At 48.0% G+C, this 23657-nt stretch overlaps 1 protein-coding gene across 6 annotated transcripts in view; it reads right to left on the bottom strand.

Moving 5' to 3' along the window:
* Positions 1-478: 478 nt before the first annotated feature.
* WASHC1 (WASH complex subunit 1) overlaps positions 479-23657 on the bottom strand; it is a 47296-nt gene continuing 24117 nt past the window's right edge. For all 6 annotated transcript variants that reach the window (XM_076340815.1, XM_076340803.1, XM_076340789.1 and 3 more), the window contains 9 exons: positions 12045-12156; positions 11211-11357; positions 6076-6212; positions 5003-5138; positions 3613-3817; positions 2963-3127; positions 2446-2604; positions 1740-1808; positions 479-1136 (listed from right to left, as the gene is read on the bottom strand). In XM_076340815.1, the coding sequence (XP_076196930.1) occupies positions 985-1136; positions 1740-1808; positions 2446-2604; positions 2963-3127; positions 3613-3817; positions 5003-5138; positions 6076-6212; positions 11211-11357; positions 12045-12156 (1282 nt within the window). In that variant the 3' untranslated portion in view covers positions 479-984. The remainder of the gene's footprint in view (positions 1137-1739; positions 1809-2445; positions 2605-2962; positions 3128-3612; positions 3818-5002; positions 5139-6075; positions 6213-11210; positions 11358-12044; positions 12157-23657) is intronic.

Here is a 23657-nt window from a genome sequence, read left to right on the forward strand (position 1 = left end):
TGTAATCCCACAGCTGTCCCCAGCTCTTTCTGTCATCCTGAGCAAGTCTCTTCCCAGGAGCTTCTTTTGCCTCCTTGCCAGTTTCAGCAGCTGGATGCTACCTCTCGAGGCTCTTCACAATGAAGAAAGCACGCACTTATAATTAGACACAGAGCTGGTACCCACTCCCTATATGTTAATTAGCCCCACAGGGAAAGAAACAGCTGCTTCTGAGAAACTTCTGCGGTGAGTTTCCTACCCCTTCAGTGGGTGCAGAGCCCCCCCGTCTGGCACAAGCTCTGCCTTAACCCCAGTGAAAGCAGCAGCGGGAGTGGGGGGTGCCTGCTTCTAACAGCTGGTACCCTCCAGCCCTGTGGTTGGTGGTGCTGGGTTGTAAAGCTAGCCCCTGCCTGAGATGAGAGTGGACAGCTGGGCTTTCCCTTAAGACACTCTTAATTGAGCATGTTTCCCTCTTTTCCCAGAGCAAAGGCTGCAAGGACCTGCTTCCTTCAACTTTATTGACATTTTTCAGGCAGCAACAGGCAAAGAATTACCATAAGCCAGGTAGAGAAAGAAACCACCGCGTGCAGAGGCACCAGGAATTAAACCTCCATGAAGGGACACACACGCTCTCATTCTCTCTTCTAGCAACAACCAAGCAAACAGGAGCTTCAGCAAGCAAGCCGCAAGGAGACAAATGAGGCAAGGGCTGTTTGCCTGCAAGAGATGCTTTTGCAGTTGTCACCAGTCACAGCAGCAGCATTTGAGATGGAATGTAGTATTTGGGGTGGAGAATAGCAGACAGCAGAAGAAAAACCCTCATTGGTAACTATAACCTCAGCAGCGGTTAGCTCCTGTTGCTCCCGCTTTCTTCAAGAAGAAACGTCAGGGTCCCCCTGCCATGCCAGTGCCCACCCTCCAGGAGGTACTTCCACAGGCTGGTGTATCTCAAAGGTGCTTAGTTCAAGAGTCCTGGGATTCACACTGATGCACAACTGACCCCATCTATGACTCCCAGTCATCCTCATCCTCCTCACCCGTGGGCTGCTGTGGCGGTGGGAGGGGTGGTATTGAGTCCGACATACGAGCAAAGGCACCAGCAGGACTTCCAGGAGCATCGGGATTTCCGGAGGCTCCCGGCCCTTTCCCTGAAATACCTGTGAGGGAAGGAAAAGCACCAGTGATGACACCTGGGGACTAGAGAACACGGAGGCTCAGCAAAGGGGAGGGGAAAAACACACCTCATACCACAGCTCCCACCAGCACCCAGGTGAATCGGGCAAGCAGAACAGCCAACAGGTTTAAATGCTGCCACAGCCCTGCGCAAGGGCTCATTTAACTAAAGCTCCACCTGAGCAAGTCCATGCCCTCTGCCCTGTGCCAGGCACCGAGGGGTGACACTGGCCCTAAATGCTCTGGGTACCTGCCAAGGCCTTGGGGCAACTCAGGTGCCTCCAAGGGTGAGGGGCCCAGCTGCCCCAGCATGAATTAAAAAAAGACACCGCTGTCCCTGTGACCCTGAAAGTCACAGGTAGCTTTCAGAGCCTGTCCTCTGCCTCGGGGACACAACCTCCTCCAGTGCCTCCAACTGGATTTGAGGTGGAGATTCCCCTGCTCACCCTCTGTAAAGATGTGGCACACTTGCTAGGGAAAGTGTCTCTATTCCTGTTCCTAGGGCTGTGGTTGACACAACTGAGGTGCCAGAAAGGGCTCTCCCTCTTTCCTAGGGGGAAGGAGCAGCCCACCCTGCAGGACAGTACCTTTGCGCCTCAGCACCAGTTTGTTGAAGAGGTCTGACATCAAATCTCCACCTTGTCCTGTTGCTCTCACTGAAACAGAGCAAAACAAGTCAGACAAAGAAGAAGCATCAGTCTGAACCGAGCACTACAGCGATTCGCCTGCAATACTGCCTTTAGATTAAAGAAAAAAAAACCCACCCTCTAATCTTGTATCACACCCCTAATCTCTCCCACTATACTCCAGTTTCAGGTCAGGAAAACACCAGGCACCGCAGGGTAACAGCATCTTCTGGGGAAACCCAAGAGTGGAATTCTTTGAGGGGCATTTGCCGTCTCATTCTGCCAAACCAGCTCCATCAATACCCTCCCCAGCAACCTAAACCAACATGCTCAAACCGGCTCGGCCCTGCCCCTCTTGGCCCCAGGGTTTCCTTTGTGTGTGTCTGCCCCCATGCAGCACGCGTGAAACTTCTACACATGCCCTGAGACAGAGCGGGTCTCCATCAAAACACAAATGCCTTTCTGGCAGATGGGGTTTAGCAAGTTCACAGAGCTTTGGCTGAATGGGAAACACCTGAGACCTACACCAGCCTGTGAGGAGAAACAACACCCTTTCTACTCTGTATGTTCACTGTGTCCCTGGCTTGCCCGTCTCCCCCCAGACCTACACCTCCCCAGCCTGGGGCAGAGAGCAAGGAAGATCAGTTCTGCCAAAGAGCCTCAGCACCTTGCTCTTGTTCCTTCTGCTTCTTCTTCTCCAGCTTCCTCTCCTTGACACTACGGAGGTTGGCCTTCCCGATGCCACCGGCCTGGCGGATGGACTCCAGGAGACTGGCACGCCCAGTAGAGGGGTTCACCACCTCCTTCGGGGCTCCCTGGACCGAAGCTGCAGGGACAGGAACGACAGGCAGCAGCCGTGGGTCAGTGCACCAGCTACAGGCCCAGCCAAATCCCCATGGAAAGGTCTGCTCTGATACCCTGCCAGCTTCTGCCTGGGGCTGTGAGCCCCAGCCCAGACACCTCTCAGTAACGGACTTATGCTCAGCCCAGCCAGCAGGAGCCCCGCCAAGGGGGAACTGAAGGCTTGCAGCTCCCAGACAGGCGGGAGCCGCTTCCCCTCCCACCACAGCTTCCCTCCTCTGCCAGAAGGCTGGGAAGCCGTAGGGAACCAACCAAGGACACAGGCTGAAGCCATGGAGTCAGAGTAAGATTCTGCTGAAGCTGTGGAGATGCCCAGCCCTTACCTGCGGGCACCGCATTGCTGCTCTCCTCGCTTGCTGTCCGGGCTGGCTCAGAGGGTGCTGTGGGCTGGGGCAGGGGTGGCGGAGGAGGCACAGTAGTTGGCATAACAGGAGGTGGTGGGGGAGGTGGTGGGGGAGGAGGCGGCAATAGCTCAGCATCTTGAAGGTCTGAAAGATGAAAGAAGTTGCATCTGAAGTGCCCCAGAGGACAGCACACTGAGAGCTTCAGCTCAGAGCTTCGCATGCCCCAGTGGCAACAGATCAGAGTCCTCAGCAGGCACCGTGCAGCAGAGCACTCCCACCCTGTGCAGCATCTCTTAACAGCAGGCAGGGCCAAGGCAGAGTTGGAGGTTCCCCTACTCTGCCCTCTCCAGCTGCACCCCGCTCACCCAAGGGCATCCTGCCACGAGGCCAGTCCCTGCACACCATGCCCCCTCCTCCCTAGCCGTGCAGAGGGTGAGGGAGGTGAGGGGCCCGGAGTCTGGCCAGCACTTGAGCAAGTTGCAGCTTTGCCTCAGGCCCAAGCACAAGCCAGAGGTATCTCCAACATCCATCTTGAAATCTCCACCAAGGGACTTTCTGCCTTGTCTCCATCTTCTAGCAATCCCTGCCTTCCTCCTTCACAAGGTCGTGGGAGCAGGGATTGGAAATACCTGGTTGCAAAGGCTCCACTGACTCAGTGTTGAAAGTGGGCAGCTCTGGAATAGCACTGCTAGGGGCAGATGGTGCGATGCCGGGGCCCAGATCAGCACTGTACATGAGATCTGCAGCAATGCCAGGCAGGTCTGGCAGGTAGGACGGCACATCAATCTCAGGGACCTGGCCCAGATCTGGCACGTAGAAGTAATTTTCAGCTACCTAAAAGAAACCCAAAACAAAAAGATAAGGCAGTGAGGCAGTGACTACGCACTTGCTTTCCCTTGCAGCAAACAGGGGCACTGCAGGGAACAGCCTGGGCGGCAGTCAGAGCTGGGCTTGTGTGCTTGGTACAGTGGCCACTCATCAGCTACCCTTACAACTCCGTGCTCTTGTCCTGTGGCAGCTCCCCGTGCTCAGAGGCTACCCCCTGCAGACCAGGCTTGGAAAAGGCAGGCTGCGGGAGGAGGAAGAGGTGCAGGACTCTTCCTAGTTTCTTGCAAGTGGGCTCTCTCCTCCTCTGAAGGTTTCATGCACCGACTTTTGCAGCCTACATAAGCCTGTCCCTTCTCCTCCAGAAGAGAATGGTGCCTGAACCGTTTCTGAGATTAAGATGCAGGAGAAGCACAACCAAGTAGTTACAGAGGTTTGGTTTTGTGTTCAACACACAGGCAAAAGAGAACCAAATGTGTGCTGTGAATAAAGGGTTTTGTTTGCTATACACACTGCTGTCTCCTCCGGTCTAACATGATGAGCAAATGGCTCCCAGGCTCCTTTCCCTAGCCCCAAAACACACACTCAACCACGCACCAGCAAAGCTCCAGCTACGGCCACTACAAGGTGTTGGGTACAAGGTCAGTCACGTGTCGGGGCAGCTGAGTTGGTGCACTGCCTACCTCATGCCCACACTGAGCACAAACCCTTTGCTCAGGCTGGCTGGCCCTTCTGTTTGCGCCAGCAGGCACTCCTTCCCAACAGGAATGATGGGGATCAGACCTCCTCCCAGGCACCTTTCAGCCATGGCACCTCACCCTCAGACTTCTCACGAGACTCAGGAGTTAGCACAAGGAGGATGATCAAGTGATGGAGCCTCCAAACTCCTCTACAGCCCTGAGGTATAGCAGCAAGGTGAATCGATATTACATTACTCTTCTCACACCACTCAGCAAAGGCTTGAGCAGAGAGAAACACCTGCCAAGTTTGAGGGTTTTGTCTCACCCATCAAGCTCACACCAGGACTTCAAGCACAGAAACGGTCAAGGTTCTTCTGATAAGTGAGATACTCTGCAGCCCCATGAGGGGCCATTCTCCTACCTGCTCTCCACCCTACAGAAGCCCTCTCCTCTCAGAGAGCTGAGCACAATCGTCTGAAGGGGAAGCAGCTGCATCCCCACAGCTGCATCTCACCTGTCGGTCCAGCTGTCCCCTTTTGGTGATGGAGAGAGGAGCATCAAAGAGCTTCTCTTCTGTCTCTGTTTCCAGAGCCACATGGGTCTTGGTCACTGCTCCAGCCAGAGGATCCAGGAAAACATACTTCTTGTACCTAAGGGTAGAGGACAAGTATTTTGGTGATATTGCCTTGAGAGCCAAGGCCAGAAGAAACAGCATACCCAAGAAGGCCTTGGAGGTGGAGACCTCCCGACTCACTCACGCAGGTGGAACACACGTTGGGCTGTCCAGTTTCCTTCTTCTAGCCCCATTTTCTTGCCTCACCCCTCCACAACCAGGAGGCGATCAGCTCCCCACCCTGCCAGCGCAGCCTCCACATTCATCCTCAAGCAAAGCCCAACTGCACTGCCATCATTACCCAAGCTCTCCCCCTCCCACTGCCTGGCCTGAGACTGTCCTACAGCAGGACACCAGTCTCTCCTGGTGACTCGTCACTCAAGGGGCAGGAGGAAAGATAAAGAGGGGAAATAATCTGTGGCTCAGGGAAAGAAAGAGGAGGTTCAGCAGCTGAAAGCTCGAGAAGGGCTTAAAGAAGCTCTTCAGTATGGGCAGGAGGAGGAACCATGCGGCAAAGCCCAACGGGAAAGGGAACTGCAGTGAAAGGCAGTGGAGACATTAAAGCAGCAACAGCGGTAAAGTGTTGCTGCAAGGAACCATCGGGAGAAGGAGCAGAACCTAGGCAGGCACATATGGCAGAGAAGGGCAGGAGTGACAGCAGCTTTCAAGTCCAGAGAGAAATTATTGCAGGGGTACGACAGGAAAAACAGGGAAGGGAAGTGCAAAGTTGGGTTGAAAGCAGATGAGTGGAGGATCAGGTGCAGACCAAACAACTCCTTCCACCCAAGGGGAAGAGTGAGGAAGAAAGGGTTGCTAGCTGGAAGCCAGTGGAGAGGTGCCAAACCCTGTCCTACAGAGCCTGATATGCAAGACCCCCAGGAAAGCAAGCAGCCACTGCTGCCCCTGGGGCAGGGAGAGCTACTCTGAGGACAAGCAGGGGCAGGTGAGCAGCAGGGTGCTGCTCCAGCTCTCACAGGTTCTCAGTGGTGTTGAATAGCAGCAGGGAGCTGAGGGAGCTGATGTTCCTGGGGAGGCTGCCAAGGCCTTCTTCTGCATCATCCTCCTGGTGAATTTTGGTGCTCACGCACACAGGGAAATACTTGAGCTTCTCCTGCAAGAAGACAAATAACAGGTAGCAACACACTAAAATCACAGCTGCTGAAACAGCTCTCCCCAGCCACCACAACCCACACTGCTGGATCCACTGCATGGTCTGGGAACCCTACCTCTCCCTCTCTACCTGCCTTTGAGCAAGGAAGCACATGCACGACATTGCAACCCCACACTCAGGACAAATCTCAGCAGTTCAGACTCACGGCATGTGCTTTTGGTGCCACAGATGGGTCATATTGAACAGGTGATGCTGTGGCAAGGATCCACCAGAATAAAACAACCACTTGGGCTCTATAGCCAGAGGCAGGGATGAAGCACCACAGTCAAAAAGGCAGTTGTTACTGTGTCTCCAACTACTAGACATTTTCATGCAGGCAGAGTCCCCCAAACATCTCTATTACCTCCCCTCTGCTGCCTTCAGTTGATGTTTTAAGTGATGTGATCCCACTGGTGGGGTATGCAGGGAAGGCAAAGGAAAAAGAGGTTAGGAAAAAACAGAGTGCCTGCACTAGGCAAGAGATCAGGCAGAAGGGAGTGCGCAGGGTTGAATGTGTGCCAGATGGTTTTGCAAAGCCTGAGGGATTTGCAGGAGTTTTCAACTCTAATGAACTGAAATCTCCTCTCTCTCGGTTCTAAAACTTCATGCATAATATATAGAGCTCCCTTTAGAAAAGGACTTATTACATCTGAACTACTTGACTTTTATAGAGCACAGGAATTGCCATCCCAGATCAGACCAGTGTTTCGGCTAGCGTGACAGCGCCCGCTGCCAGATGCTCTGGGGGATGAAGCTCAGTGCCCACAGCAAGCTTTGCTGTAGAGGGAGGAAAGGCATCAGTCTGTGAGCGCAGAGGCAGCCCGGGATGGATGAACCTCCAGCCCAGACCCCTCCCCACACCCTTCCTCAGCCCCTTCACAACTCCTGTTCCTTCTTCACAAACTAGGACAAGCAGCAGCCTGGCAGCTGTGGTAAGTGTTTATACCAGAAGAAACCAGAGCACTAACCAGGACAGTTTGTCAGGTTAAATAATTGGCCACACTTGAGGTTTTCTTCTGTCACCAGAAGATGACCACTTCAAATACTGTCCACAGCTTCCTACTGTCTCACTACTTCCAGCATCCCTGCTCTATCCCATTCTCTGAGTCCTTCTTCCCTCCTTGTACTTGTATGGGGGAAACGGAGACCACCATTGGTTCAGTTTTAAGACCACATCTCAGCAACATAAGCAGTTTCTGCTGATTGAAATTTCAGGCTTGAATTTGGTAGCCAGCAATCCTGGGAAATGGTTTAGTCACAGCTCAGTTAATCCACTCAGAGTTTGTATGATGCTCTGAGTCTATAAAACGCTGTAAGAAAAGACCTGGGAGGTTTTGATTTAATTTTTTCCCCCCAAATAACACGTTCCAACTTGTGAAAAATACACTGAAATAAACATCTTGAATTTTTACAGAAGCAAGTAGGCAAAAATATATAAATTGTTATTTAGAGACTGTAGAAGCAGAGATTCAAAAATAAAGGTTCTTTTGATCATTAATATTCATTTCCTAATGTTTAATTTTTTAAGCATGAGGGAGTACTGACGTTTTTGCTAGAACTGTTCACACACTTAGCCCTCAAGTCATATATATATTTTTTTAATTCTCTCTTTGTAGATTTCAATTAGCACTGGAAGACTGTGTGTCACTTTAAGGGCGTAGTGAGAAACCAACCATTACCTACATTTCCTTATAAGTCTCATCTAAGGCTGTTATAAAAGCACTAAGCATGAGTATTACTCTGAAATGTGAGGCTCTACATAATCCTTTTAATTTAAATGCCACCAAAGTGCTAGTCTTATTCAAGTACCTAGACCTGTTTTGAAATTTAGAACAGCTACATACCGTCAATAATATCCTGCAACTGTGAATTCCACAAGGTAAGATGCCATTCAAAAATTAGTTTTCTTATAGGGACATTAAGGGCTTAAGCCAAAGGTTCAGCAACCTCGACATACTGAAGTCATATGGGGGGCACCTGAATGCTCAAACACCCCAACCTGGGGTTTGGCACCTGACAGGATCACACCCCTAAGGATGCTGCATTTCCAGGCATTTTTCTTCCTAAAAGCCTACAGTTAAAAATATATAAAGTCACCCTGGTTCTTAAATTTAATTAAGCACACACTACATACCTATTGCAAAAGGAATTGGTGTGATACACCAGAAACCCCATTCCCCCCTTGCCAATGGAGTGTTGAGGCTAGCTGGAAAAGCACTTGAAGATGAGCAAGTGTCAAAAACCTGGTTTAGCCTCCCCATGCCCATGGTGGACTCCGAGAGGGGCAGAATTCACAAGGACATACCAAGTAACTGACGTTTTTGAAGCCTAGCAAGGTTACTCCAGCGGTGGACTGTAACTTTTGCTTGGACCTGTTCCCAAGCCCAGGCAGATCATGTCTCCCACCCCGTTTTCCAGCCTCCTGAGGGGCACTTGCATCACCCGGACACAGGTCCCACCACAAAGGCAGTGCCCAGCACCTGAGAAGCCTTACAGGGCTGCAGCCGACTCACTGTTGAACCCTGCCTAGCTGCTACCACAGCAACATGCAAAACAAGTGGCTTTCCAGGCTTACAATGACCCTGTTTCTGGCACTCTTATCCATCAGTGCATATCTTATTAACCTAAACAGCGTCCTCTCAACAACTGAGTTTTCACTTGCTTGGGGTGTGGAGGGGGAAAGGAGAATTTCCCAGAAGAAATTCTGTGCGTGCAGAACCATGCACATTTCCAACTCAGCTGCTTTCCCCCCAGAGCAGAAACCCTAAACACTGAGCACAGCCTGCCACCACTTACCCTCAAACTGACATGAGCAGAGTTTGCTTTCCTGGTGGGGCTGTGTGTGCGTGTGCAAGTGAAGTTAGCAAAGGCCACTGCGACTGCTCCCAGCAAAGAAGCCCTCATGAGAAGTGAAAACAGGCAGCGAGCCTCTGCTGAAAGCCCTGAATAATTGAGGAGGGCATAAATGCAACCATTAGACTTCCCACTGTCACATTTCATTACTGCAAGGCACGTGAGGCTCCATGCTCAGCTATGGCCGAGAAGGGCCTGTCCCCCTGGAACATGGTCAGAGCTCGGCTGCACTGAGCCCCGCTCAGCACACCAGCTGCTCCTGGCGCAGGCCCCTCCATCATTCACCAGCTGACAGCCACTCGCCAGCACAGCAGCGTCCCCCTGCCCCACAGAAGAGCTGCAGGAGCTAGCGTGCATGAGCTTGGCAAGAGTAACAAGACCCCTGCATGAGGTAGGGTCAGCAAAGCCAGAGAAAGATCAACAACCCCAAAGGAGGATCGAAAGATGGGTCACAGGAGGGGAGGAACAAATACAAACATCCCCTGGGGCCTGCAACAAAGTCCCTGTGGTGATGGCAGCCTTGGTCACACAGGGCAGAACATGGCAATGGTACAGAGACCGCCTGGGACAGGGAAGAGGTGGCATCGTAGGCAGATGGCAGGGGCAGCAGGGAAGGGCACGCAGAGCCTACTGGAGCCAGCAGACCAGTCGGATGGGCACACCATTTGCTCTTTGCAGGACGCTGCTTTTTACCAGCTGATGCTCTTCTCAATCCCCTCCCTGTGCGAGGGGCTGTACGCTGACACCAGCCCTTCAGGGTGGGAGAGCATCTCCCCTGCCCACTCACTGGCCACCTCTGCTCCCCCCACACGCTCTGATGGGGTGGGGCCACCAGGCAGACAGCCTGGCTGGCCAGCAGCAGCTCCTACGCAGCTCTGCCCTGCGCTACTGCCAGGGCTTGAAGGAAGCACGAACCCTGCTCGAGTTTGCCAGCTGTCCATTACGCCAGCAACCCTGCTTCCCTGGCCTGGCTGAAATATTCATAACTACCTCACTGTGTGAGGTCTCAACTCTATTAAAACTCAGAAAAGTTTAGCGTGATAAATTATTCAGTGGCAGTTTTATTTTTGGGCCAAGGCACACAAGGATGAGGAAGGAAGTCTCTTTAGGGGTGGAGAGCAGGGAAGTTGTCAGGTTGATCCCTAATCAAGAAGAGTATATCTGCTACTCCTGGCACAGCACATACACAGAACCTTTTAAACTTCAAACACAGCAACTCTTCCTCCCCTCCTTCCAACATGGGGATGTTGACCCAAATTGTTGGAGACTCCTTTGGTAGCATTTCCTGCCAAACCCACCACTTCTCAGACCTCCCTAAGAAGCCTCCCTCTGCCACTCAATCCACAGGCTAAAAGGAACTCAATACTTCAGGACCTCCTTCAACACCACCAGCTGCAAACATCTGTCCTATGGACACACCTGGAAGCCCCAGCTGTGCTGGGTACTGAGAGATTCAGCCCCTCTCTGAAGGGCTTGCAACCTACAATAGCTGAACACAAGGCAAAGGAGAAGCAAAGCACAAACAAAAAATGTAAAGAAGCAAAATGATCTTCCCCTCCAAGATGTAAGACTTAGCTGCGAACCAGGAAGGGACAATATCCAAGTGTGTTGCTTTCCTGGGACAGAAAAATGCTCTAATGACTTCTTTTTCTCCTGACACACTCACAAGCACTTTTACCTTTCCCTTCTCACCGTCGCTTATATTAGAGCCTTCAGAAACTATTTTTCAAACAATTATGACCCTGATCCCAGCTGCCTTGCTATGCACAGCCGAAGCCTTAAGGCCAGCCAGCAGCACCCACCAGCACCGCTGCAGGAAACAGCAGAGTTTCAGTAAATGGAACTGCTCTGGAGAGTTGGCAGCCTACAGCCACCCAGAGCACTCGACCACCGCGCCAAGGTCTTATACTGACATGGCCCTCTCAAACCAGCAGCTCTGCAAGCTTCCCAGCCTAACCTCACACACCCCCGCCAACAGGTCAAGCTGAAAAGATGTTCTGCTCCCAGCCTATATTCTAAAGCCCTGGTCTACTTCACAAAAGAGACTAACAGCCTCCTAGCTTCTCTTTGCTTGTTCATCTCAAGGTCTGTTCTCCTCCTCCTTACCTGCAGAGCTTTCTCATCCAGCACTCGGTGTTTGCTCTGAATCTTGTGTCTTGGCCATTTCTGTTTACCTGGGTCTTCTGCACCAGCAAAAATTGAACTGTACTCCTGCAGTCGTTCAGGGGCTGGATACTTGGCACTGGAAAATACCTGTGGAGACACAAGGAGGGACTGAAAAATCCCAACAATTGAGCAATCCTAGACCACAGAAACACATGGAGTGGAGTAAGCGCACAATCTGTGCTGCTGGTGGGAATGGACAGCCTTGGAGTCAACAGGCTCCTAAGGGCTACCTGCATGGACCCAATCATGCATGGGCTGTCACTTCAGAAAGTAAAAGTGCCAGAACTTCTCTCTAGTGCTAGGAGATCATAGGCTTCCCCTGGCAGAAAGGGAATTTGAAACACTGTATTAAATGGAGGAAGAACAGGGAAAGAAGAGTTTTCACCAGTTTTACATGGCTCAACAAGATTAAGGTGCACTAAGGGGAGGCTCTCTAACAGCAGCTTTCATTCAAATAGCCAAAGTGTCTATGAGCCTGAAGTGTGAGGGTGTTGGGCTTAGCTCAGCACATGCCTTTTCTCTTTCTTAGGGAGAAGCTGGAGCAGCAACTTATACAGGCCTCATAAGGCCAGGAGCTGTGTGGCTCATGTCTAAAAACCATCGACTGGCTGAGTGAGGAAGGGGATTCTCATCACAACCCTGCTCAGCAGCAAGGCATGGAGAGGTGAGCGGGCAGCAGCCGAGCACCTGTTCTTCTCCAGAGCTTACATCAGGAGTAAAGAGAGAAGGTGGAAGGAAGAAGGGAGGCCATGCAGCCTTCACTGAAGTCACTACCTTAATAGCCTTCTTGCTGCCCTTTATCTTCTCAATCTTCGCTTGGGCAAGCGTGACTCTCTCACCAATTGCCTGAAGCTGTGCCCGGCTGGCCTCCACCCGCTGAGAGATCCTAGGAGGCAAACACCTTTCTTAAGATGAAGAATCCAGAGCCAGAGATTTTTTGGCAACAGCCAGTGCTCAGGCCCTCAGGGAAGGATGTGAATCTCGGTGGACTGGATTGTTTCATAGGGCAAAACAGCGCTGGTTGAGATACACTTGTCTCGGTCCCATTGAGAGTTTTATGTACTCTGACATGAAGGTAGGTCTAGTCCATGACTCACAGCACAACATTCCCGCGGCTGTTTGAGGCACAGCACAGAAAGATGGAAAACTGCAGCTTTTTTGTGACACCAGAGTGCCACAAGCCCTACGCGTCTCTGCAGGTACTGCTGACAAGAAAGCCACAGCCAGTTATCAACTGCCAACATATTTTTAATAAAAATGACTTGTTAAAAATGAAAGGCAACACATGCTAATGAGCTGAGTTCAGGACTCACAAGGCTTATCCTGTCCTCTACTATACCAGCAGTTTGTTGCACAACTTCTTCCATGTTGCTCTGCAGCTTTGTGATTTGGTTTCCACATCAGTTAAACAACATTAGGTCCTCATTTGGAGCAATAAAGCACCCTAACTTGCATAATTTTTGCATAACTAGATCAGCATCAAAACGCTTTGGGACTGAGGTGAAAAGCACTCTGTGGCAGCAGGGGATAGCGGTCACTGGTTAAGTACCTCTGCATTCACCATGTGGATATATTCCTTTCCCACAAAGCTTATAGCAGACACCTTGCAGCCAGGGGCATGACGGAAACTGCCAGCATGCCGTGCACAGTCGCTACCACGCTGCAAGAACTGTCACATAGGCTCAACCAGAAGCTAGGAGGGACATCAGAACCAGGCATCAGCTACAGGTAACTATGGAGTCACCTTCTCAGAAGAGGCCTTCCTTCCTCATGCATAACTAGCAGGATCTCCCTAGCTTCAAGCTCAAAAGCTGAAAATTGTTCTGAATCTTCACCCCTCTAATGAAACCAGCAAAGAGTATTTTTATGGCTATACAACCCATTAGGAGAGATAGTGCTCCACTTCAGCAATGTTTTGTAACAAAAGAGTTCCGTCGGATCATTTTGTGCCTGTAAAAATCAATCTCAAGTATTGTCTTTAAATTTCACCAGAAGTCCCTCTTTGCTTCTGAGAGCTCCCATGCTTTTTTTCCCACTCTGTATAATTCCTTTTAGTAACAAATCTGACATCAGTACTGATACATGATTCTCATTTTCAAATTGTACCAAACCTGTCTTTTCAAGTATTTTCACTCAGTGCAGCACATTCCCTATTACAGTAGAGAAATGGACTCCGCTAAAGCCCCCCCATCGTAGGCAGTGAAAAAACAGCAAGTACAAGCAGCCTATTCACCTTGTATCATTCTGAAAGACCCCCACTTCTTTATCTAAACAGCTTTAAGTGTTTCTGTTTGTTTATAGCCATACTCCCCTCTTTCTGGAGGCATGAAAATCTTTCCTTATGCATATGGCAGGAGAGCACACAGCCTGTTTCTACTTTATTCTTTTTGGAGTGAGAGATGAGCAAAACTGAACCTCATGAGATTCTCCCTCACAGAATTATTCTCCCTTTCCCCATCCTTTTATTTTAAATAAAGCCTAACAGCTTGTATTTTGTACCAACACTAAGTACAAATCTGTTCATGATTTCCTTCCCACACCCTCCCTCTGTCTCAGTGGAGTAAGTCCACATCACTTATGTACTTGATAGGTTCTCAGAGTAGTTTCTGTTGTTCCTTTCAGTGTGCATTTCCTAGCACCTGTCTGCAGCAAATTTCATGTGTCACAGGGCCGTCCCATTCCCTTGTTTTGCTGAAGTGTGAGATGCTTCTGAAGGACCTAAGTCTTCCCTAACTGCTCTCCCCAGCAAATTTTCCCACCTCACAGTTCACCTCTTTTCTAGATGTTTCATAATTGTATTGATTGACACTATTTCCAGCCCTGCTCCTGGGGGCATCTGACTATTTTTACTTCCTTCAAAGCTGAAAAAAATTGGCCATTTATTTCTGCTTTGCCTCTCTCCCTCAAATCAATGATGCAATTTTCCCTCTCACCTGTGAGCAGACCCCTCTCCTAGAAGAGCTCAACAAAGCCTTCCTGAAGCTCCAAATGAAAGCAAGATCGATTGCCTTTTAGCCAGTACCCTGCTGACTCCCAGACACAATTCTCAGGGGCTGACCAGGCACACGTTCCTCTCCCAGAAGGAAATGTTAAGCAAGTAGTTACGCAAGCTCAGGCCTGGAAACCAGTAACCCTTCTCCTCCCTCCCATTCCATGAGTGTGAGTGGATCGAGTGAGGCAGTCAAACGCTTCCTTCACTCCCTTTCCTGCCCCATGTCATCCGCACTGCTTCACCAGGTAACACCTCTTCCTCCCCCTTCCCACACTCACTCTTTCGCTAGCTGTTTAGAAGCAAAGGAGTTTTTGAGGAATCCCAGTTATCCTTATGTTTCACCCTTAACCACTTCCACATCTAACATTCATCCTCTAAGACACCTGGTTTAGGAGAGGAACGGTGCCACAACTCCCTTTACGCCCCCACCAAACAGAGGCAGTGCATTGGCTATTACAAAGTGCTTCTTGGTGCTAGAGTACTAACACCTCCTGTAGCACATGGACAGCATCAGGGGAAGAATAGAAAGCACAGCACCTCTCAGTCCACAGTGCTGTGTACATTTTTTTCATTTAAGGTTTGCTGGAACCTCTCTGAAAAGGAGGCATCCCTAAAGACAGAGCATGACTGGCAAGTACTGTCCCCTAGCTGCAACAGTAATGGTGCATCCAGAAGGGAAAGAGGGAAGATATCTATAGCTTCATCCATCCCTACTGCCCACCAAATATAACCGAGAGTGATTACATTCACCAATAAAAGGACAGTATCAAGCAGATGGCCTGCTCCCAGCACAAGCTGGGGAAGTTGTCCAGTGCCAGCTCAGGTGTTTCAAACCATGATGGCTCTTCTCTGAGGCACCCTATGCTTTCTCCTGTGATCTCCTACTCTAGGATTTACCAGGCCAAATCCCACTGACCTTAGGAAATATGCCAAAAACTTTCACCTGAGGTGGTACAGATGCAGGCACACAACACAGAAGGCATACACACCAGTCTACAGAATTAATTTATTTGTTGCTGAGCAAGAGGACTATGAAAAAAATTATTAAACCCCTTCAATCCAACTAATCCAAATTCCATCAGAAAATTGTATCAGAAATAGTGTGGCCCGCAGGAGTAGGGAAGCGATCGTGCCCCTGTACTCGGCACTGGTGAGGCCGCACCTCAAATACTGTGTTCAGTTTTGGACCCCTCACTACAAGAAGGACATTGAGGTGCTGGAGCACGTCCAGAGAAGGGCAACAAAGCTGGTGAAGGGTCTAGAGCACAAGTCCTATGAGGAGCAGCTGAGGGAACTGGGGTTGTTTAGCCTGGAGAAAGGGAGGCTCAGGGGAGACCTTATCACTTGCTACAACTACCTGAAAGGAGGTTGTAATGAGGTGGGTGTCGGTCTCTTCTCCCAAGTAACAAGCAATAGGACAAGAGGAAATGGCCTCAAGTTGCGCCAGGGGAGGTTTAGATTGGATGTGAGGAAAAATTTCTTCACCAAAAGGGTTGCCAAGCATTGGAACAGGCTGCCCAGGGAAGCGGTTGAGTCGCCATCCCTGGAGGTATTTAAAAGACATGTAGATGTGGTGCTTAGGGACATGGCTTAGTGGTGGACTTGGCAGTGCTAGGTTAATGGTTGAACTTGATGATGATCTTAAAGGTCTTTTCCAACCTAAACGATTCTATGATTCCATCACATGTACAGGATCCTAAAAGCGCATGACTGTTATGCACGTACAGTTCAAGATATGTTAGTTAAAAAAGACAATATACCATATTGATACTGAAAAATACATGGAACACCCCCCCCCCCCCTCATGTTCAATTGTCCTCCAGCAACTTTATTTCTACTGCTGGGGAAACTGAAATTACTCCAAGGAGTCAACCTGGTGTTTGTACAGAAAGGAAACATGAAGGGATGGAGAGGACTTGTTGCCAAGGATTTCAGGGGCAAAGTGTTTGAAGCAAGGTAGCATTCAGACCTCAGCCTCCATTTAGGTAGTGTGTTACTGAGTGGCATTTGTTTGAAAGGCAATTGCAATCAGGACAGGAGGGGTAAGTGTTAATAAAATGGCCCTCAGAACCCTGCACTCAGACAGCCAAAAACACCATCAGCATCCGAACCTACCCCGTGCCTATCCTATTAGTCATTGCTGTGTTATGTTGCTCTCGGTGCTCTTTTCTGCTTGAGAAACCCCTTCAGTTAGATTCAATGTGACTTTGCAGTTGCAAAGAAGCAGGAGGCATACAGCAACAGCCCCTCCCTTTGGGCAGGATGCATGCTTCGGGACAAGTGAAAAGGGGGCCTGCAGAAGAAAGGAGAATATATCACCTGCCTTTAAATCCTGGGCACTGAGCCAAACCAACCTTCTCCTCCCAATGCTTTTCTTTGGGGAAGTAATACATGTGGCAGATTAAATCTATCTAGTGGATTATCTCTTAATCCATACAGACTTTTATTTTTAATCTAAGCAGATATTAAAGCCAATCTTTCAGCTGTTTTGATTCAAGCTTTCACATTCTCTTGTCCCTGAAAACTTTTTGCAGTCAAGCCCCCTGCACCTCACCCCCAACTTAGATCTAATTTCTCCTTTCTCCTAAAGCCCTCATCCTGCTGCCTTGAGCTCCTCTCCATTTTAGAGACAACTCTCTCCCAACACCCACAGCAGGTCCCAGGGATACTTCCTCCCACCTCACCGCCTCCCTCACTGGCCCCGTATCCTCTGTCCCATCTGCAGCCATGGAGCAGATCACTTCCCGTTATCTCTTTATAACTCCTCTGATAATCCTCACATTCAGGCGGCTACTGAAAGACCTCCTCTGCCGTGTCTGTGTCTGCTCATGGGGGAAGAATTACTGTTCTCTTACTCCCATAGGAAAAAGATTTGAGGCATTAGGAATTTGGCATCCAGGACACTGGACACTGCCTGTCAGTTGTCAGCACTGGCAATAATACTGTATTTCTAGGAGGGTCTCCAAGCACTCCACAATGCCAAAAAAGAATTGTGATTGTTATCATCTATATTTGCTAGGGATCAGACAGCATCAGAAAAAAGTTTAAAATCAGAGCAGGTTTCAAGACAGGCTGACAGATTCCCAGAAAGGTGGCTGAGCAAGACAGAATTCAGCTGGAGGGAAGCATCACCGCAGAAGGAGACCCTTTGCTGTTCATGTACACATCACCCAAAAGTGACAGGGATGACAAAACTTGGGAAGTGGGAGAGAGAAGAGGCAAGCTCCACACCAAGGTGAATGAGAAAGGCGAGGCAGCAGAGGCTGGGAGCAAACCTTTCTAGAATACCAAAGAACTTCAATTTCATGTCTGAAGTACAAAAGTAAGCGATCAACCAAGGAGAAAGAACATTACAGAGCAGAATAAGAAATGAAGTTGCACAGGAGGATAAGGCAGCCGAAGTATTAAATGACTTTTTCCTTAAAGGAGGACTGTACACATCACAGCAAGTCAGGCTTCTGGTCTCCTCCCAGCCCAGGCTCCAGCCCCGAGAGATAGCAGGGGGATGCTCAGCATTGCTGTTCTAAACTTCAGGGTACATACAGTAAATTTGTTCTTAAACCCTTGGCTTTTTGCCTAAAAGTCAAGCTGCTTTTTTTTTCAACAAAGCGTGCTTTTATTAAATTCCTCCCTTACTGCAGGAGGTGTGAATTAGAAGGGACGGAGTTTATGGTTCTTGTATTTTATTACATCCCCAGACTCTCCAAGTGGCTGGTGCTGGAGCAGGGTAACAAGGGAAGATAACAGTGCTGGCTGCCATTCATCCTTCCACAGCACTGGTGCCAAAACCAGCATGATACCATTACTGATGAATGAGATACCATTAAACCTCTAGGACGAGGTTCAGTGGGTTATCAGAAGTGAGAGAACCACTGGCGAGTTAAGGAGAGACTACCTCCCGGGGGAGGGGGGACATCATCCCATGATGAAAGCAGCAGCAGAGGGTGGTGCTGAGGGAGCTAAGTGTCCATCTTTTCTTCTCAGGCTACCGAGCCCCTTCCTCACCCGCTTCTTTCCTGGGACCCAGAGGCACGTCACTGCTCTCTTCTACTCGTATGCTAAGGAGAAGAAGAAAATCTCAAACTTTCTCAAGTTTTAATTTGTCTAACAATCTTCTTGAAAAAAGGCCATGGGCTTTTATGGCTCCTCAGGCTGATGAAGTGACGGGGAAACATCAATGCATCGCCCCCGGTACCCATAACTCAGGGCTTTGATGCACAATCCACTAGACTGAAGCAGGTCTAGAGAGCTAGGCTAGAATATCTAAGTGTGTTCTGGCTGGCTAACAAAGGATAATGTTTTATGAGGCACTAGAGTGTGCTTTACAAACAGCCTTACCGCATATGGATGTTGCTACACACTGCGGTGGGCCAGCTCAGAGTTCATGCAGCAATGGCCGGCACAGTCAGAAACGGACTGTGAGAAGCCCGAGCCCCACTCTCCCCGCCCCCAGGCAGCGCCTCTGCCCCAGCAGCTGGCAACATCGCAGGATCGAGATGGAGAGAGCAAAGGAAAGGCTGCTAAGACATTTACCGTTCACAGTGATCCAGGGAAGTGTTCAAAGCCAGTTCACAAAGCCAATTCGCCTCAAAAGTTTGAAAGGCAAAAAGCAAAAATGCATGCTTTTATAAAAAGCCAAATACGTTCAACCCCTCAAAGAAAGATCAACTTGTTTGCTTTCTGCTCTTCTCTCTCCTCCATATTTAAGCGGTTTTTAAAGTCTTACTTCGTGTCTGAGTAAGTGTAATCAGAAACTGTCATCATACACCATCTCTGACAGAAAGAAATCCCAAGTGTGATAGTGTAATCAACGTTTCTTCCTCCATTAAGGGTTTGAGTATTATACTAATTAATGTTTATCGCACTTTGATTGCTCCTTGAGCCTGATTTGCAGGTGTTTCAGCATTCACATATTGCCCCGCTCCTGTGATGCCAAACGGCTTTTCAGATTGGAGAGTGATCAAGGTTGCCAGGTTATCCTCAGCAGGATCTGGCATACATCACTCTTCACAGGTCATGGTCTCACACAAAAATAATTTCATTTTGATTTTTAATCTCTCGTTTCACAAGGTACCCACACTACTGTGAATTATGTTTATGTAAAACTGTAAACTTAGAATTTTGACCTATCATCACAGCACCCTTCTCCCTCTTCCCCTGCAGCTTGTTCTCCTCCCCCAAAAAGCAGCTTTTCTTTTTTTCTTTGCCTTTTAAAAAAAAAAAAAGTCACAAACAAGTTCTTCTTTAACCTCCCAACCTTTTACTTGCCTTCCACCACTGACTGATCTGAAAGCGGACAGGCTTTCCTTTTTTTTAGAAGAAATATATACTAAGTAGAAAGTCTGTGTATACTAAGTAGAAAGTCTGTGTTTGCAAATAAATTCCACAATTAGATCTTCTATTTAAACTACACAGGCTACTTTTGATCAAACTACTTCTCCATTAATAGTGTTAAGATATATAAACACAACAGGTTCTACCATCATGGTGACAACTTTTGGGAAGGATGCTCTAAAAGAAGTAATGGGAAAAAACTGGTTCTTCTACCAGTATTGCTGGAGTTTCATAGGTGACCTTTTGAGTTCCTCCACTGGCAATGTGGGGGCAGATACTGAACAACACCGTGGAGCTGCTTCCCAGAGCAGCAGCCACAGAAAGAGTCTTGAGATATTAGGCAGCAGATGCTGTAAGTATATTATCTATATAGTCTTCACTCATCCTTGCAAAATTCTCACAAGTATTTACTCACTGAAGCTCGATCTTTTGTAGTAATAGCCTTAAGCATTTTTTTTTTTCCTTTTCTTTTTTTTTAATATCACTATTGAAAGGAAGGCTAATTCTGTTTGGACAGAATTTTATGAGACTATCAGAAGTAAATTTTATTTCCATGTTGCTTGAAGTTATAGATCATATTTGGCAGATAGCTTGAGAAGGTGTTTTGGCACCTTGTAACAAATTAATCAACTGTGTACACAAACATTAGGTTTCTTTTTCTCCCACCAAAGCTCCTTTCTTAGAATAGCCAAAGATCTTCCTCACTGTCCCCACAGAACAGATAATGTCTATCACCACACAGAGTCACAGGAAATGTAAGCAGTGGAGAAATGCCCAGGTGACCCTGTGGTGAAGAGTATCTGGGGTAGGGAGAGCTAACACCTTTAAAAAGGTCTCAGGTTCCTCTGGATCCCTGAGTGTAGAAGAAACTCCTTCCCAGCCTTCATTTGGGCACAATGTCTGATTCTACACAAACAACGCTTCTGTTGAACACGTCACTCTTAATCAACATTACGCTCTACATTTCCTATCGGCAGTAGTCACAGGAGACAGATCAGCCTGGATTTAAATGTCTGATCTGTGCCTTCTCCCAGGTGGGGTTGCAAAAGAAATGCATGAGCCACCAGCCAAAACTGATGTTTCTTCAGAGCTTCTCCTGAAGGTAGCAACAGCAGGGACTAGCACTCCCTGCTGTGGCTACCTTCCACAGCAGCCTCCCCAGCCCGTTTAGCCTGTGCCTCACTTGAGCCAAAGATGCCTCACTACATCACCATAACGTGGGAAGGAAGAGTGACATTTGCAGAGCCTTCCTCCCCACTGGCAAGGCAGTCCACACTGACTCAACACTGCAGAACAAGAGGAAAGCCTGGTTTAGAGCAGAAGATCAGGAAGTTCCTCTTTATTCCTAGCTTTCCCCCATACCTTCCAAGTGGTTTTAAATCAGTTTTCTTGACCAAGGTAAGTAGCACCCAGTTGCACACGTGTGATAAAAACTGATTTAGTGAACATCCCTAAAGATTCTACTACAGGGCTTGCCCTAATGTAAGGCTGAATGTACCAGCTAAGCTGAGGTCTCGCTCATTCGTTGGGATGGAGGCTTTTTATACCAACACGGCACGTAGCACAAATACTGCTCCTAGTCTGTTTATCTCCGCTGCCAAAACAGTCATTGTCACCAAGAATAAGAAAGCTGATCAAAACACGCCTGCCTCCAGCGCGGAAAATGATTCCTTGTGATAGAAGTTCAAACTCTAATCATTCTCCGAGAAAAGCATTGCTTTTCTTTGCATTTAATCAAATATCATTAGAACTTCATAGCTTTTCACGCAAAGATCTCAAAGCAATTTCCAAGCGTTAATTAAGTCTCAGTTGCTTGTGACACCAAGAGTGGAATTGTTTGTCCCCCATGACAAAGGAAATCTGGGGAAATCCACAGTACAGTCCCAGCAGACCAGATTTTTCAGTCCGTCATTCACTAATTTGAACAATTTTTGCTTTAATTCACAGGAGTTAACACATACATTTCAGTAGTTGTTTTATTTTCAGTTTTACTGAGTTTAAGACCACCTGTGCAAGTACTTCTACACTCTTCAGTGCCTCCCCATTGCCAAATCTGTCCCACTGCTGCTCTCTAGAATAAACTACAGCCAGCAAGCACTGATGCAAAACGCTGACCATTCTCTCCATCACCACTTCTTTCTCTGGATCCAAAATATACCCTCTCCCCACATTTAAGACACAAGTTTGAAGGTAAAGGTTTTTGCATTGGCTCTAAATTTTCCCCACTTCCCAGTAGGTGATGGCAAATCACACAGAATTTTACTTGCACGCCACAAGTTGAACCCTCCAGTCCCCTTTTCAGTAACAGATACTTAAGAGCTATCATTTACAAGCTAGTAATTACACAACAGTCACCAACTGAAATCAGTCTCTATAAAAACCACTGTACTGCAGAACTGGAGTTGCATATTCAGGAGAAGGAAAGCCTAACCAAGAAAAAGGACTTGCTACCATAAAGCAGTCTGTTTCATCAACTGTGAAACCCTCAAAGACAACTGCACTTCATCTCTTCTTCTTGTAACTCTCAGTTCCTTTCTGACTTCCACCACGTAATAAGGGTCTGCCTCTGTGGTCTTTCCTGACTTTGTCCTGACCTACTGAGGTTGTCATCAGATACTTGGTAAATGACCTAACTAGCTTTTGAAGGATGACTTGGAATATCCAGGTCATTTTGTTTTGCTCTCAGTACTGTGTTTCCGTTCATCATATTTGCTGCAGCGATCACTGTACTTTCAACAGCTTACAACTCAATCAAATTTCTTCTATTCCCTTCCACTCCTCTTTCAATTAGATACTTCTGCCCATGCAAGCACTGCCACTTGCTGCTTCTGTTCAGCAATGATCCTCCTCAGCATCTTGTGAGGATCAGTGCTGATTCCCAAGATTCCCACAAAATTTTGCTACAATGAAAACAAGCCCAACCACATAAGATAACTGTTTCTGAGAAAGTGTATCAGTCCTTTGCTAGTTATGAAACCTCATTGCTAACTACATCTTTTCCCTTTCTCACCCATGCTTCCAATTTGAACTTCTTCTCATAACAGATCCTTCTCTTTCAAAACAGGTCTCCTTCTCTTAAAGGAAAGATTTCTTTCTGTATTTTTTGCAAATGGAGCTTTTTATTTCAAAATATTTGCTCTTCAGAAACAGAGGTTGTTTAGTGTTACTTCTTCATTTTCCTACAATCAATTGCAGTCACACTCAAATCTCAAAAGGCACCTTCTATGATATGCCCATCAACAAGCTAATTTGAGCATAAGTGCTTCTTTAACAAATGAGAGTAACTCTTTATGACACGTTATCCATCTAACACCTTTTCTGAGTGATTACAGCACTTCTTACTTTCCTGAGGGATTTCTAGTTACTTTTCCCCAAAAAACTTTGGGGCCCAGGCAGAGATTTTTCTAACAACATGAAAGAGCAGATGCCTCTCGGCTTGGACTGACAGCTGCTCTGTCATTTCAATGAAACAGTCTGTGGCACATCAGTGATCAGACATCACCTTTAGACCAGTTCTAGACATATGATTTCATTTTCCTCACTGTCCTTTTAAAACTCATCTTCCCCACGTAGTGACTCACAAATAGTCATTAATGGAAATACTAGCTTCACAATAATACCAGTACAAATTTGTACAGTATACTTTTCAAACCTCCTTCCCCAGCCCAAAACTGCCAGGACCGTAAATTCATAAATTTTAATAGCCTAACCACTCACCCTGTGACATACTCACACAATAAATGTTCTCACGGACCAATGCCTTTAGCAGCAGCTAATCCCCTCGTCCCGGCTAAAAGTAAGCATGAAGCATAATGAAGGGCATGATTTTGGCTGTGGGGTTGTTTGGGGTTTTTTCGCCCCCTAAATCGCCCACGCGCTAGAAAGAACAAAGAAAACCCTGCCTGGTGCTCAGTAACCCAACAGGAGTTGGGAGCTTCTCACCCTCCCTCCCTCAAAAAAGTCACACAAAGTCTGAATTTGTTCTGGAATCAACAAAATCCAGGATGCCACTGTCAAAAGTATTGTTGTTGAAGCAAAACCAAAGAAACCCAGTCATTGGG

The sequence above is a fragment of the Aptenodytes patagonicus genome, chromosome 1 (genome assembly GCF_965638725.1).
Source record: "Aptenodytes patagonicus chromosome 1, bAptPat1.pri.cur, whole genome shotgun sequence".
Classification (NCBI taxonomy): domain Eukaryota; kingdom Metazoa; phylum Chordata; class Aves; order Sphenisciformes; family Spheniscidae; genus Aptenodytes; species Aptenodytes patagonicus.